Source organism: Fringilla coelebs (assembly GCF_963513975.1).
Source record: "Fringilla coelebs genome assembly, chromosome: 8".
NCBI lineage: Eukaryota > Metazoa > Chordata > Aves > Passeriformes > Fringillidae > Fringilla > Fringilla coelebs.
In genome coordinates this window covers 17301866-17317519 of record NC_140066.1, presented here as the reverse complement: position 1 = coordinate 17317519, position 15654 = coordinate 17301866, and the positions used below count along the sequence as shown (strand labels likewise).

General features: G+C 45.0%; 1 protein-coding gene across 2 annotated transcripts in view; it reads left to right on the top strand.

Moving 5' to 3' along the window:
* TLL2 (tolloid like 2) overlaps nucleotides 1-15654 on the top strand; it is a gene marked incomplete at both ends in the record, with an annotated part of 82455 nt that overhangs the window by 41532 nt on the left and 25269 nt on the right. Inside the window, 6 exons of one of the 2 annotated variants that reach the window (XM_084209907.1) lie at nucleotides 5069-5140; nucleotides 7657-7827; nucleotides 8617-8734; nucleotides 9133-9311; nucleotides 9619-9724; nucleotides 14650-14774. In XM_084209907.1, coding sequence (XP_084066033.1) covers nucleotides 5069-5140; nucleotides 7657-7827; nucleotides 8617-8734; nucleotides 9133-9311; nucleotides 9619-9724; nucleotides 14650-14774 — 771 coding nt within the window. Of the gene's footprint in view, nucleotides 1-5068; nucleotides 5141-7656; nucleotides 7828-8616; nucleotides 8735-9132; nucleotides 9312-9421; nucleotides 9738-14649; nucleotides 14775-15654 lie in introns of those variants that run through there. The other variant, XM_084209908.1, reaches the window with a different exon arrangement.

The following is a 15654-nucleotide window of genomic DNA, read 5'->3' as shown; positions in this document are numbered from 1 at the left end:
TTTAAAAACAAGATGCATCACAGTATAAAAGCAATGTTGTCACTTCCAGAAGAGCAGGCGGTATCCAGGGAAAATAGAGGGTGTTTGGGAATGGTGCTGCCTGCACTTCTGCTCTGCCTGCCATGCCACTCCAAATACAGCTGGCCAGCAGGAGATTCTGGTCCATTAAGTGCTTTGCAGCTGATGTCTGGGGCAGCCCTGGGTTTGCTTAGCTGTACTCACCTTCCTCCTCTTGTGAACTTCCCTGCACCAGCACTCACAGCTGATGTGGAGATGACACATCTGCCTGTCAAGCCTCTGGACCCTGGGACTCTCCTGAGTTATTGCAGCTAGTCAGCTTACTCTGAATAGGAAAAACAGATTCCTGCAGGGAATTTGGGGCTCAGAATTCTTCCTTACTTTAATTTATTTTTCTTTAAGTAAATTGAGGGAGCTTCAGCTATTCCACTGACAGGAAATGCTGAAGGATATATCTCAAATCATTTGCTCAGATCTCCAGGGTACGGGGGTTTATGAAAGGTTTTTGCTATAGACTCTCCACCAGCTCTGGGAAACATCTGTTCTGCATTCTGAATGCATTTTCCCAGCAGAAATTGTTTTAATAAAATCATCACTTTTTCTGTGCTTAGAAAACCCAGTGAAATAGTTTTTTCCCTATGCTAAACAATTCTTGACCACTGGTTAATGAAGATAAAAACTGCGTGTTTGCTTTGTTTGACTTATCCTGTTTTTCCAGGAGCTTCTCTGATGGTCATAATATGACAGAACTGACCAGAACTGAAACTCTAAAGAATGACTAGTGTTTAATGTTTACTGCTCTACTTGATTTTGTTGGTGCTTCATTGCAATTTCTATTTGAAATCCAGTCTCTAAGCCATGGCATGTGAATAGCCTGTATGTTGAGGGAGACTATGAATGCAGGGTGTTCTAACACATAAGGTAGGGGAGGTGAAGTAGTTCATAATTTTTCAAAAGTATTTTTTTATCACTGTGTTGTGTCTCAGCTCTGAAATGGCCTTTTCTCCACACTAAGATATATTAGAAAATGTCTTGCTGCGGTTCGATTCACCTGAGAGCAAATAATTATGTGCACAGCCAAGTTAGTCTCTGCTAAATCAGAAAAATTGGAAAATCTGTCAAAGTCCTCAGTGCTCACTGTGGACTCCTTTGTCCTCAGCAGAGGTGATGAGCATATGGGTGGTAGCTATCTTCAGAGTTCAGCTGTGGAACCCTTTCCCTGTGTGGACAACCAGGAAAGGGAAAGGAAAACTCTGTGAACATGAAAAGATTCTTCACTGGTCTGGAGAGGTAAAAGTATCCTGGCTTGGACCTGTTCTGAAAGTGGTTTTGATTTTAGTGGGAACTTCTGCAATTTGAAAAAAAGGGTGGCGTTGCAAGCTTCATCCCATCCAATTTCCTGTGTAAAGAATATTCTGCGTTCTCAGACTGCAATTTTTCAGACAACTCCAGTTCCTATTGTCACTTGTTGGGTTTTAGACTAACATAATAGATAGGCATCATTTGAAAATGAAGTTTGACTCAGGATAGACTGATGTTTCTTCTTTGCTTTCAGTTGGGTAACTCATCTTGCCTCAGAGTAGCATTTTCCAATGCAAGCTGAAAGAGAGATGGTGCTAAAATATTTTGGAAGTCAGGGGCCTTTCAAGCAGCTTTGAGATCTTAAAGGGACCCAATAGGAGGGTGGTAGGTACTTCTGGGCCAATTACATGCATTCTGATTCACCAGCAGGCTGTTTCACTGCTTTGCCTGGCTTTCCTCTTCATTTTTCAGACAAGAACCCCTTCATGGTCCATAAACAAGTGGAAGAAGCACTGAAGCTTTAGTTGGCAAGAGATCTGATTGTCCCCTCTTTGGTGATTCAGACTACCTGGGCTTAAACAAAAAACCAAACCAGAACATGCACAGCAATAAATACCTTCAATCCTAAATTGCATCTTGTAGAAGACACATTTTCAGGTCTGATATATTGCTGCTTCTCCAAGGCTCACCCTCTCTTATTGGAAGTGAGGGTACTGAATGGAGTCTGCTCCCTGCCCTTCCTTCAGGCTGCACATCTTCTGCCTCTGCTAGTGGTGCAAGGGAGCTACAAACAGTATAGCTTTGGTGGCATGCTTTGTGCACTCTCTCTTAATAGCTTGTCCTTTATTTTGGTTTCAGCTGAACAACTTGGACTTCATTTAACAAAATTGGATTTTCATTTTCCTCTCCTGGGAGAGTGAGAGACTACTTTCATCACAACAATGCCCTGGCCTGCTGCTTTCTGCTTCACTGGACCCTTACTTACCACCTCAGGCTGCTTCTAGTTCCTGAAAACAGTTTATACACCTGTTCTTCAGCCATGCTTGCAGACATGGTGGATTTATCTCAGATTTGTGGTTCTTTCAAGCTACTGGACATTTCCTTCAGTTAGCCAAGCTCCCTTGGCAGTGCTGGTCTGTGAGAAACAGAAAAACAAGTTGTTGTACAAGTGGGCTGTAGGTAGAAGGTGAAATATTCCCCAGCCTGGGTAGAGAATCTCTGCTCTGTGTGTGCCAGGTCATGCACAGAAGCCAAGTTACCTCGTCAGGGACTCCAGCAGTGTTCTGCTGGCATTGCAGCTGTTAAGTAGGACAAATTGTTGGGAAGAATTGAATTACAAAAATGTGGAGGTTAAGAGGGTTTAGGAGATCTAGTACAGCTCTCTGCATGGAGACATGACCTAACAAATTCTGTGTCTTCAACAGATTGTGGGAGAAGCAGATAAAACTCAGTCAGGCTGCAGAAGGATGAGTGCTGGTCTAGCTCAGCAGTGGGTGGAGAGCAGTGAGGATGAAAGTGATCTTGGGGGCTTGTTAAGTGCTGGAAACCCATTAAGTCAATGTCATGTCTTTGTGGGATACCAAGCCTGCTTTTATTGGCTTTCCACAGAGCACAGTGTCAAACTGGAAATCTCCCTTCTCCTCTTCAGTGTTTCCAATGATAATGGGCTTCAGTACATACATGGGCATTTCATGCTCTGGAACAGTAACGCTGGAATATGTTCTGCTTCTGGATGTGACAGAGTAGTCTGCCAAAGAGGTACCACTTCAGGAATGTGTTGAGGGGACAGCAGGACCTACACATTATCTGCAACCTCTGTGCAGCTGCTTCCAGATAGAAGGTGCATTTCTTGGCTTCCTTATTTACTGTTAATGGCCAATCACTCCTTCTGGGATCCTACATTAGCCCTCTCCTGGAAAGAATCAGAAGTGGCCTAAAGGTCTGTCAAGTGACTTTAATTTTTGGGTTATCTTTAGGCATCATGATGATAGGAAATGTCTAAAAACTCAAGTGAATCAGAAAAAGGTCTTCTAAAATGGTCATGTTTGTTTCCAAACACCCTTGTGGGACACAAGGCTGTGGGTGCTCCCTGTCTGTGTGAGATTAGAGTTTGAAAATATCTGCTACAGGTGCACCCCCATATCTGGCCTTTGTGTAGGGCTCTCCCTATTCACGGGCTACTATAAGACAAAATATGCAAAGATGTTGTAGATTTCATTAGTCACACTAGTTTATTCAAACCTCCTCTTTGCATAAGAAACCAAGGCCTGTGCTGATCTCTGGGAAAGAATGTGCTCCGAGCCTGGAAAAGCCGAGTGCTCGAGCGGCACCGCGGCACGGCAGAGGTCAGCGGCTCGGGCACAGCAGAGGGGCCGGCTCCAGGGTTTGGTGCCATCATTTGCAATTCAATCCCATGCAGCTCCCTCTTAGGAGAACAATTCACTAAATACAGAGTTGTTCTTTTTCCCTAATTCACCATATAATTCACCTCCTAAGTTCAATTAAGAAGCAATCTGTTTGTGACTGGAAGCAAGCTGCATTTATTTAGAAATACAAAATTATCCTTTGCCTTGGCAAAGACTGCATGCCTTAATAATTCTGGTGATGAATGGCTAGTTGGGGTTTCCTTTAAATGGAGTGAGATATTGTGTGAAGAATAGCATACTTTGCAGAGATGGGGGTGGGAGAAGTCCTGGGGATGTAAAACTGAGGAGAGGAACTTTTGTTGAGCTTGGGCTTAAGGAAGTGACGAGGACTGGGCATGAAAGAAAACAAAGGGAAATCTTAGGATGGGACATTGAAGCTGGAAAAGAGTGATAGAGTTCAGAGCAATCCATCTTGTTGAATCAGGCTTGTTCCTGTTCACACATCTAATGGCTTTTGTCCAGCCAAGCTCTGTTAAACTATGGCACTTCCTTTGGGAGACAAACCCCTGATTTACTGTGTCTCTTGGACCAGGAAGCTCTAACCTATAGCCAGCTGGAAGTCTGGGTATTTTATTTTCTTCTGAATTGTTTTGTAACTATCTTTCATCATAATTTTCTGATACTCATATCAGTTATAGTAGTATAATGTTGGAGATTTTTTACCATCCTCTCAGTCCTTCTCCAAGTGCCAGAGATATCCCTTTCGCCCTGTCCTTGCCCCGTTGGACAGGCTGGAGAAGGATTTGCAAGAAGCCAGCTCCAGAGCAAAGGAGAGTTTTCCAGCTGGCAAAGCAAGACTGCTTCAGTGACTTCAGCTGGAAGATGTCCAACTGTCTTGAAAGTGAGACATCCCTCTTGGAAGTGTCCACACTGCATCCAGCAGTGCTGTATGGCCAACAGTGTATTCTTTTCTGCATGTGCTGGTTTACCACGCTTTTCATGCTTTATCTTGCCACCAAGACTACAGAAACTTGCTCTTGCAAAACCTCTACAGAGATCAGCTCATTCGGCTCCTGCTCTCATTAAATCTCCATGAAATTAGCCTTCCCTAGAAGAGACTTTCTGCTTATTCAGCATATGGAGAAACTTAGCCATGATATGGTAATGAGTTGCAAAGTGTCACTGTAGGCTAGGAACAAATCTAGGAAAACTGTCTAGCTTTATCAAGGGTTTAGTCTCTGCTCCCTGAACAGGGAAAGCAGACAGTTTCTGTGGCCAGCAGACCCCCAGCTGGCAGTATTGATAGCTGCTGTCCTTTCCACATCAGAGCTCTGCCAGCCAGCTCACCAGAGATGAGTCTCTGCTTTTTTTTTCCTTTGCAGGAGGCCTGGGAGAAGAGGTGTCAAGTGAAAATGCCACTTCAACCGACCACAGTGACAAAGCAGTTAAAAAGGGTAATGTGGTACCCCACCCAGACCTTTGGGTATCTTTTATTTACTTTTTTATTTATATTTTTTTTTTATTTATTTATATTTAAACATATTTTTGTACTGTTTTTTACATGTGTGTGCCTCTGTGCCTGGGAGATCGGCCCTGCCCAGGCATTCTTTGCTGTTGGTGAACTCTCTGAAGGGGTGGGTTTGCCTTTTGTAATGAGGTGGGTTGACACCAGCCAGAAGCCAAGCACCCAGTCACAATTCCCCTCCTCCAGCAGGAGAGGTGAGAAAGCAGGAAAAGCAAGAGTGAGAAAACCCATTGGTTGAGATAAAGACAGTTTAATAAGTGAATGAAGGAGGAAAAAAAAACAAAGTGATATAGAGGCAACAGCTCACCCTCACCCACAAGGAGCCACTGCTAGAAGAATGTGTCAGGCCTCTCCCAGGAGGAGAGTTTAACAAATTTCAGTTGTGAAAGGCAGAAAAGTACCTATGAAGGAGCAGTCAAGAGCTGTGGCAGGACTGGGAGGAGAGCTTGCCCAAGAGTGTGTGTTGCTGGCAAGGAATGGAAGCGTTGTGGCACACAAGTGTGGACCCAGGGTCCCCTGTGCAGAGCTGCTGCTGCAGCAGGCACAGGAGAGCCCAGGGCACGCAGCTCCTCACTGGGGTTTGCTATCAGGAGCTTCCATGTGCAAATCCACAGAGAGCAGTTTGTGAATAGGAGACAAGACTATCTTCAGACCCTCTCACTTCTTCCAGCCGTGGCCCTTTTAATGCCAGTGTTTGTGCTGGTGCCTGGTACCAGCAGTACCAGGTGTATGCAGGAGGATGGTTCTTCCTTTTTTTGGGAGAACCCTCAACCTCAGAGCATCTGCCTTCCAGGATCCAGCAGCTGGCTTGGGGATGGGCAGCTTCTGAAATGGCAGAAAGGTGCTTAGGAGTAAGAGGAACAAAAGGCAAATTCCCGTTTTTGTCTTGCAGCTCAGAGCAAGGCCTTCAGCAGGAAGGGCTTGACCTGGTGAAGCAGGAGGGAGGGTTTAAAGTTCATTCTTTTCATTCCCTTACACTGCCTGGATTTCCTTCCCATTGTATTGATCCCCTCAGCCTTGACAGTAGTGGTTTGCTTACTGGTGCTTCAGCTGGAGGGATGAATAGGGAAAGAAGCTCTCAGCAGCCCCCCTGGTCAGTAGAGGAAGGTCTTAGCAGGACCTGTGCTTTTTAATAACCCAGCATCCCATGTCTCTGACTTGGAAAGCAAAGCTGTGGCCAGTCTTGCCGATTTACATACAAATTGCCATCCTCTTGGGCTTCACAGCAGTCTGCTGGTGAGCCACCGTCAGTAGTGCTGCTCCTCAGAGTGACAAAGATGTTCACCTTGGTGTGACCCTGTAGGCCAGCACTCTCTGAAGGCATAGCAACCCCTGTACTCTGTTATTCCTTTGCCCTAGTCCAGCTGAGGAGTTGGCTGTGCAGCACAGGGAGCTTATCTAAGCAGTGGTGTCTGCACACAGAGGTTTGTAAAGCTCCGCTGGACTGTGGCTGCTTTGAGGGCTTGAGTTGCCCATGGCACCTCAATTAGGGGATGAACAACCAGGAAGCTTTGAGTAAAGGAGTTTTTGAGTAAAGGTGCCAGCACATTAAAAGTGCAGCACATGTAGGCATAACCAGTATCTGAGCAGAGCTGCAGCAGCACAAATGCAGGGCAAGGGACAGGGTCTGCCTAGAAGCCTGTATGAGTCCTCTTGCAGATTTCAAGGGCAGTGCTGAACACACCACAGCCAGGGCTCCCGTACCCTTTGTAACAAGAAATGTGTTCTGCTTTCCCTTTTGTGTTTTTGCTCCTTTTCATTAAAATGAAGAGATTCAGCATGGATGGAGATCTGCACTTCTGTTTTTCCCATCCTGAGCATCCCTCCTCCAACAGAGACCATCCGATCTTTATAGATTTTCACAGCACCCAAGACCTGGTATGTGAAACCAAAGTAATACTTTTCAGCCTTGAGGACAGATTTCAGAGTTAGGAGTCTGTCACCTTCTTCCAAGGCCAACTCAAATGGGTAGTTGTTGCTGTGAAGCTGTTCCTAATAGAACAAACCATTCTCTGCAGACGAGTGGATAGGTAGGGCAAGTCGAGAATATACAGTGACATCAGGTAGGGCAAGTTGAGAATACACAGTGACATCTAGGCTTGATTCTCACCTTCTGTTCCCCTTGAGTACCGTGTCCCCATCTGTGAAGTTGCTGTTGCAGAGAGGGAGTGGCTAGAGACAGGGAAGGATGTGCTTTGACATCCTAATGAGAGAACAGCTTTGGCATGGTGCGTGTGGAGGCTCCAAAACAAGAAGGGACAGTTTTCTAGAGATTACCAGTCTCAAAATCCCCAAAAAAATCTCTGGCAAATCTGGCTCTGACCTCTGGTTTGGTTTAACACCTTGCTTTCTCTTTTTATCTTTTTCTGAAGCTCCAGGGTATTGCCTGAGGGCTGCAGGTGGAACTAAAGAGGATTTAAACAGTGTTGCCACTCTGTCTTGCAGACGGCAGGCAGAACACAACGCTGGCAAGGAGCCCGAGGAGGAAGGAATACAAAGATGAGTCAGGGATGGATGCACACCCCTCTGCCAGAGTGCGCAGGGCAACCACGGCCAGGGCTGAGAGGATCTGGCCAGGGGGGGTCATCCCCTATGTGATCGGAGGAAATTTCACCGGTCAGTAGTGACAACACTGCTTTCTGTTTGCCATGGGGTTCGTGTCTCAAACTGTGCTGGAAGTCTCTGGAGCAGAGTTCTCCCACAAAAGACTCAGATCCTTGGGAATCTGTCTGCTGAGGTAGGGTGGGCATGTCATTGCACAAGGGGTTGTGCACCGTGGAAGCCTGAAGCTGAGGTGTGCACTGGGATGGTTCTTCTCTTGGAGTCCAAGAAATACTTGAGTGACTGAGTTACTTTGCTTTGGAGGCCAGCACCTGTGAGCTGTGCTTGCCCCCTGTTTTTCCAGAAGAGAATTCTCTCTGCTGTTGGAAGAGCAGGAGCAGTACTCTGGGTTCCTGACAATAGGTTTGCCTTAGTTTTGAGGAGCATCTGTAGCACTGATGAGATTGCTGGGTTTTGAAAGGTGGGCATGGTCATGACTTCATGTCATGAGAACGAATCTGGCACATCACTTAGTAGCTGGTGTTCAGATCAGACCACCTGGCAGCTCTGCTAGAATGGCCTGTACCTAGAAAGGTGGTCTGTTTCATATTCACAAATATTGATGTACTTAACCTGTAAAGTTTTCTACCTGTTTAATTAGAGCAGTAATCAGGCACAAGGAGAGAAAAGATGATACAGGAAGGTAATGCTATAGCTGGAACTGGGCCCCAGAGTCCATGATGTGTCTACAGTATAAGATTGGCTGTTTGAAAGGTTGACTGTTCCCATGTACAGATGAAATCTGTTGGAGGTTTTCCTGAAAGCCAGGCCTTCATTGTTTGCCCCTCTTGGTTTCTTTTCCAGGAACCCAAAGAGCTATCTTTAAGCAAGCAATGAGGCACTGGGAGAAGCACACTTGTGTGACCTTTGTGGAGAGAACTGATGAAGAGAGCTTCATTGTGTTCACGTACCGAACGTGTGGGTGAGTGATGCACACATTCCCTGCAGCTCTCTATTGCAAACAGCACTTTCAGTCACACGTGGCTTTGTAAGTCTAGCCCAGAACAGACCAGTGGAGAATCTGACACAGAGATGCAGCTGGTCGCTTTCAGTGAGGATTGCTAGGATAGTTTAGTATTTGCTCAAAAGGTGCTAAGCCTTTCTGGATTCTTTTTTCCTGGGATAACACTTAGGTGTGCATGTGTGTGTTTATAGATACACACATTTTTCTTTGTTTTCTTGGTCCTTACATGTAAGTACATATAGTGTGTGCACCTGCTGGCCTGTCCTGAGCCCTGCCAGATGCCGTGCTCTGTTCCTATGTGTTAGAGTTCCTCAAGTCACTGATGTGCTGCTTGGGTTTGGGGGTTTTCTTTCCAGGTGTTGCTCCTACGTGGGTCGCCGAGGAGGGGGCCCTCAGGCAATATCCATTGGAAAGAACTGTGACAAGTTTGGTATTGTGGCTCATGAGCTGGGTCATGTGGTGGGTTTCTGGCACGAGCACACACGGCCTGACAGGGACCAGCATGTCACTATCATCAGAGAGAACATACAGCAAGGTAAAATCATGTTTCAGGTTATTCCACCTGGCTTTTGGCTGGGTAGAAACCTTTCTTGCTACATTTGTAGAAAATGCTGGTGGTCTGAGGGTTGGGATAGAGAAGAAGAAATGAAGAAATATTGCTGTATACTAAGGGTCAAAATAGCTATATGAATAAGAATTTTGGATGTCCAGCTGGACTTGTTGAAACAGAGGAGCATATCCATTTCATTCTAGGCTCCCACAGGTGAAAGTCTTTTCTTTTTTTTTTTTTTTTTATTCTCTAAGAGTGGTTTGTTTCTTTTCCTTTTTGTTTGTCATCACAGGTCAGGAGTACAACTTTTTAAAGATGGAAGCTGGGGAAGTGAACTCACTTGGAGAGACCTATGACTTTGACAGCATCATGCACTATGCTAGGAACACGTTCTCCAGGTGATAATTCAAGGTTACATGTCCTTGTACCTTGTACCATTTTTGGTACTTGTGGTTAACTTTGTGGGATATATCAAGCCTAGAAGGAGACCTCTGATCTATTGCTGCATTGCAAGGCTCAAAAAATATTTGAAGAAGCAAGGTGGGTGTAGTGTGGTGGACTCCTGTTTTTCCCGTTCCGCTGTATTTACTCAGTAATGATACTGGTAATTTTAGAGAGTTTCCAAAGCCTTGCTGACATTCTTTGGCAGCCTTCCCAGGCAGCACATGTGTATCTGTGTGCATATCTGCCCGTGTGCACGTTGGGTAATACTAGAACAAGCTTTGAATCTCTTGGTTGTCCAGCTTATGCTTTGGAGTCACAATACAGCCATCAGAGTCTCTAGTGGTTGTGTCGAGGGAGAGCTGAACTCTAGAACATGATCTTTAATTGCTTGGGGTTTTTTTTTACCCCTTTATGCATGAGCTTTTGATCATGGCCTCTGCAGCTGTGTGGTTCTGTGTGACTGGGTTTTTTCATGGAGGAGTTATCAGTCCTGCCCCAACCAAGTGCCAGTTTCTGCATAGGCTGTTTGCCTTTGACTCCCATCTCATACCTCCAGATGGAGCCCATTTTCTGATCAGACTGCTCTACTGAATAGAGAGGTGATATAACCATTGTTATGTCCTGTATTTGGAATGAGAGTTACTGGATGACCAGATTCATTTTGCTGCATTGTTAGAAGTTTTCTTCCGTAAATCCTACTACTGCTGCTCCTTCCCAAGAGCTTTCTGTCACTACATACTGCGAGTAAAGGGCTTGGAAGGTACAGTGGAAGTATTCACACTCTTGGAAAATTTTTGTTGCAAAAATTAAAGATGTCTTTGTGACTTTTTACATTTTCTTACTCCCCTGTTGTATTGAAGGGCCAAGCCTGTTGCTCGGCGCTTTTCTTTTGACAACTTCACGCCAGCCAGTGGAAAATTGCTGAAATGCTGCTTGTTGTGGCAGGAGGAGATGGTGCCTGAGCAAGGGTGTTTTGCAGACTTTGCAGATTTCTTTGCATTAGATATCTAAAGCAAACAATTTTTCTTCCCTTGAAGCATCTGCTGGACCCTCCCAACATTTGCTAAACTCTTAATGGTTTGAATTGTCTTGCACAAAAGCAGGATTAAGTTATTACCACCATTTATATTGTGGATGCCTTTGAGTTTGTGTCTCTTGAAAACTAGGGTCCTTCAGAGCACTGCTGGGCCAAAATGGGTAAAAATGGCAAGAGTCCTGCTAGATTTAAATTGGTGCTTGATAGGATTTTTAAGTCTGTTTTCTTTAAGCTCTTTGTCTCTGTGACCCACCCTTACCCCAGTTGCAGTCTTTGTGCCGTAATTGAACTGAGCACTGAGTGCCTCGGTAGGCTGATTGTGCTCTCACCACAAATAAGCAGGGCTGGAGTAGGCTTTTACTTTGCCAAGACCTGTCTTGACATCTGCTCCCCTAAGGGAGCAGTGCAGTGAGCAGCCAGAGAGACTGGTGGGTGTATGCACCTGACCTTCCCACCTCACTGGGGTTTGCGAGCGCCGGCCGATTGCAGCCCAAACTGACAGAAGCACAGAGTCCGAGACAATATTAAGTTCCAGCAAGTTCCATTAAGATCAGTGGCTAGGAAAGGGAGAGAGTTACTGCTTGGGCCTGCAAGGGAAGGGTTGCTTTGGGTGTGTTAATACATTAGCAGACAGCAGAAAGTCGACATAAGATGGGGTGGGCACCTGACCAGTGGAGATGGGATGTGAGAGTGAGCAGGGAAAGGACACACAGTCATGTCTGTGACTTACTCTCTTGTAGCAATTCTTACCTGGCACTTAGTACAACCTTGTTTTTAACTTCAGTCAATATTGATGATAATAAATCATATGGTGCTTGTCATGGTCAAATGCTGCTGTAAATCCTGGGCCCTTTTTATTCTAAGCTTTTTACCTAGGACAGAAAGGTATAGCTTTTCTGAAATTTGATGAGTCCTAGCAGTGGAAATCATTTCCAGTGATACTTTTGAGGATTGGTGTAGAGTCACCCCTTTCCATTTCATAGCAAAATATGCCTCTCGTTTTTGTCTGTGACTAATAGAAATAGGAGTGTGGCACGAGAGGCTGTAATGACATCAGGAACAAGTTTTTACCATTGGAATTTCTGTTCTCATCTAGGTCAGAAATTTGCCTGTTGTGCAGAGTGTGGCTGCAAGCTTTTATTTCCTGGTGCATTCCTTACAACATGGCAGCAGTCTAAACTGAATGTTGCTGTATCATGAAACAATTTCTTTTACAGCTGTCAAGACCTAAAAATGGCAACTTAACAAGAAGAAAGTTTAAACCTTTACAAAGCAAGTAGCTTGTTACCTTAATTCAGAAAGTGGCTTGCTAGTAGACGTGACAGCACAGACTGGAGTTACAAAACATGATCCCTGCAAGCTCGTGTTCAAATTAGGATGTAGGTAGCACTGCCTCCATGCCCAGGAGGCACATCTTGTATTTGCAATGCACTGTCCTAATCCCACACAAGACATACATAGATCCTCCCCAAGTTTTACTGCATGAAGAGTCATGTTGTCTCTCTTCTGCACATGGAGATATAAGGTAAGCCTGCAGCTGGGTCCTTAACCTGCCTTGAGTATCTGCTTCCTTGGCTGTTGCTTAGGCACCTGTATTTGTTGCCCTATCTCCTGGGACATCAATGTTTAGCACCTGTTGAGATCAATTGATAATTTCATAGCATTTGCCTGGCACTGGGCGTGTTCAGGGTGCTGTGCAGATGCTAATGACTTGTGTGAATCTCCTGTCAGACTCTGTTGTTCTTAGCTGGTAGGAATGGTGGGGTGTTGTGCTTGGCTTACAACTGCATGTTCTGCCTGTGCCTGGACAGCAAGAGAATGGGGCATCCAGGATTCATGGGTTCTTCTCCTACCTCTGGGAGGAGAATTTAGATATTTTACTCAAGCATGGTTCTGGTGTTAGACTTCCTGAGCTGCTCTGTTTAATGGTCTGTTGTTTATTAACTTTTGAGTCAAAGTATTTGCACTTTTTGAGGCACTCACCAAATGTGCAACTTTACACTCCAAGTGTTTCTAAGCAGATGAGGTTTGGGTGGACAGCATAGACTTCTGGGACTTGTGTGGTTTGGGCCAGACAGATTCTCCTGTTCTTGGTTCCTTTGATGGCAAAATGAGAGAAACTGTACTTACTGCTCTGTAGTTGAGAGTCATGTTCAGCAATGTGTGTGAAAGGAGAAAAAATTCAATTGGAGGAAAAAGCAAAACCAAAAATCTTACTGCCTCAGCATAGAGTACAGCCTTCTAGAAGAAAATGTGTTTGGCAGGTAGCAAGGGTAGTTTGAGGTTGTGTGGGTTGTTTGTGTTGTGTGAGCAGTGCCTGAGGTATATACTACGTGCAGAAAGCTGAGGGCTGTGCGTGCACAGTTGTGAGGGCTGGATTGGGAAAAAGAATCAAAACTTTGCATGTGCAAGTGGTGGTTTTTCTGTTAAACTCTGTCATTCTTTCCTGGTTGAGCCTGGAGATCTGCAGAAAGCATTTCAGAGGCCACAGATGTATGTCCTGCCAAATGCTGAGTTCTTCTATGAACTCCTGAGGAGGCTTGAACATTTACTGTGAGCAAACTGACCTGTTTCTATGCTTGTGGTGTTTCTGGAATTGGAGGATTTATTTTCAGTACATAAACTTAAATAAATTCAGCCCAAGGTATGCAGTTGGCATTTAGAATAACAAACAGAATTTATAAATTGAAATTTGCGGGACTCACCTCAGATCTTGTAAGTACTGGTTTTGGTGCTGATCAGGAATTTTTCTGCTGCTGAAAAAATGCCAACATCTGATGGAATCTGTCCCATGCAACAGCTGATTCCAGTTTTCAAAACAGATTAAATTCCTTTCCCTCTATTTCTTTCTTCAGTTTGAATATTTACAAAACAATTTCCCCCCTTCCCTCCCCACCTCTGGACTAGGCAGCACTAAAATTATTGCTTCTGCCCTGATTTCCCATTGGACTCTCTGGACAGTTATATCCTGTCCTTCAGAAAGGGCAGTCTGCCTCACTGACCTGATGCTGAAGGTAAAGCTCAGTGTTAGCCTTGGCATCCCCAAGCCTGTTTGGCATTCAGGGGTGCAGTGAAACATTCGGGTGGACTGGACAACCTGGCTGCAGGAGCTTGGGTTTTGCCCACCTGGAGTTCAGGTCTCCCTCCTTCCCTACAGTCCTAATGCTCCCTTGGCGTCTCTTTTCATGTGCAAGCTCTTGCTTGGCTACATGGACTGCATTTTGATAGAAGTGAGGCCTGAGCTTAAATCCTTCACTGGACTGAGATCAGAAGTGCAGTAAAGAGCTCCTGAGTGTGAAGCACATGGAAGAAATAGTAGCAAGTGAAAAGAGGCAGAGACAAGTGGAGTTACTAGCTTGGAAACTCATACAGAACAAAGGTAGAGCACATGATCTTTTCCTCTTATCTGTGGCAGCCACAGTCACTGCCAGCCCAACCCCATCTTCTACTGGGAAAACTCCCCTTCCTCTGCTTCTTTGGCTTAAATGCCAGATCTGTGCTTCTGCTGAGCCAGATGTGCCATGAACTGTCTGCAGGAATATTTCATTGCTTTTTCTGATTTATGGCAAGGAATGTGCTACCTCAAACAGAGGCAGCAGCAATTTTGAGATATCCAAGAGGAATTTGGCTTGGCAGACTTGCTTGTACATTTGGAAGCTGTCTGCTATAGTGAGAAGGCTGTCTTGAGATAGTTAGCAGTTATTAGAAGCTGAACCACTACTGCTTGTTAGCATGGGATATATGGTCAGGGGGATGGGGTGTGGGAGGCCTGCCAGCTCTACTTTCTGTTCATTGTGTCCCTTCCCCTGCTTCACTGCTCAGTGTCTCTGCTCTTCCCTTCAGAGGAGTGTTCCTGGACACCATCCTTCCCCGCCGTGACGACAACGGCGTCCGGCCGACCATCGGCCAGCGCGTGCGCCTGAGCCGGGGGGACATCGCTCAGGCAAGGAAGCTGTACAAATGCCCAGGTAATATGGCTTGGGGAGGTGGAGCCTGCTTCATCACAGACACATGGTGTATGTGGAAAGCATTGGCGTTCCAGAGCACCATCCTTTGAGGAAAGAGACTTGGGAAACGCAGACTATTAAATGCTTTAGGCTGGAGCTGTGGGGGAGAAGTGGACGTGCCTAAGATGTGTCTCCTGTTAGTACTTTGCCAGTATTCTTGTCGGGTTTAGGGCTTCAAATTGGTCCAGTGTAGGTTCTATTCCTAGAAAATTAAACTGATGGACAAGGCAACGGGCAGAGTGGGGACTAGGAGTTGGCAAAGTGATGGAAAGATGTCTGGTAGACAGAGGCCCTGGAAAGTGGTGGATAGTTGGTATTCAAATCCACTGTTTTTCTGTATCCAGCTACAGGTCAGAAAATATGAGTCCATAAGGGTCTACAATGAATTCTGAGGGCTTCGGGGTCTATATGTTTGAAGATTACTGCTTTTATCTTATAATGGGTGGTATAACTTTTAGGTCTGTTTATTCTAATTAACTTTTTTTTTCTTTTTACCTCATAATTACATTTTTCTTTTTGCACTCATCATTATCTCTAAATTGATTTTGGTTGAATAAAATGTTGTTCTTGCAAAATTATCTCATGGATTAGTTTAGGGGTTATTTTTTTGCACCATGTTTTTTGATTGAATCAGACTTAATCCACCCAGGCTTTTCATTCCCATAGCTGGAAGAATCAATTACAGATTTAGATTTCTCAAGGCAAGCTGAAAAGCCACTTTGGCCTGATGTACTAACTAAAAGCGACAAAGCAAATTTCTTTAAAATGAGGACTCTTCTGCGACTCTCAAGTTTTCCATTTGCGAAGTAGAACTTTTCCTACTTTTTTTTTTTCCACAAAG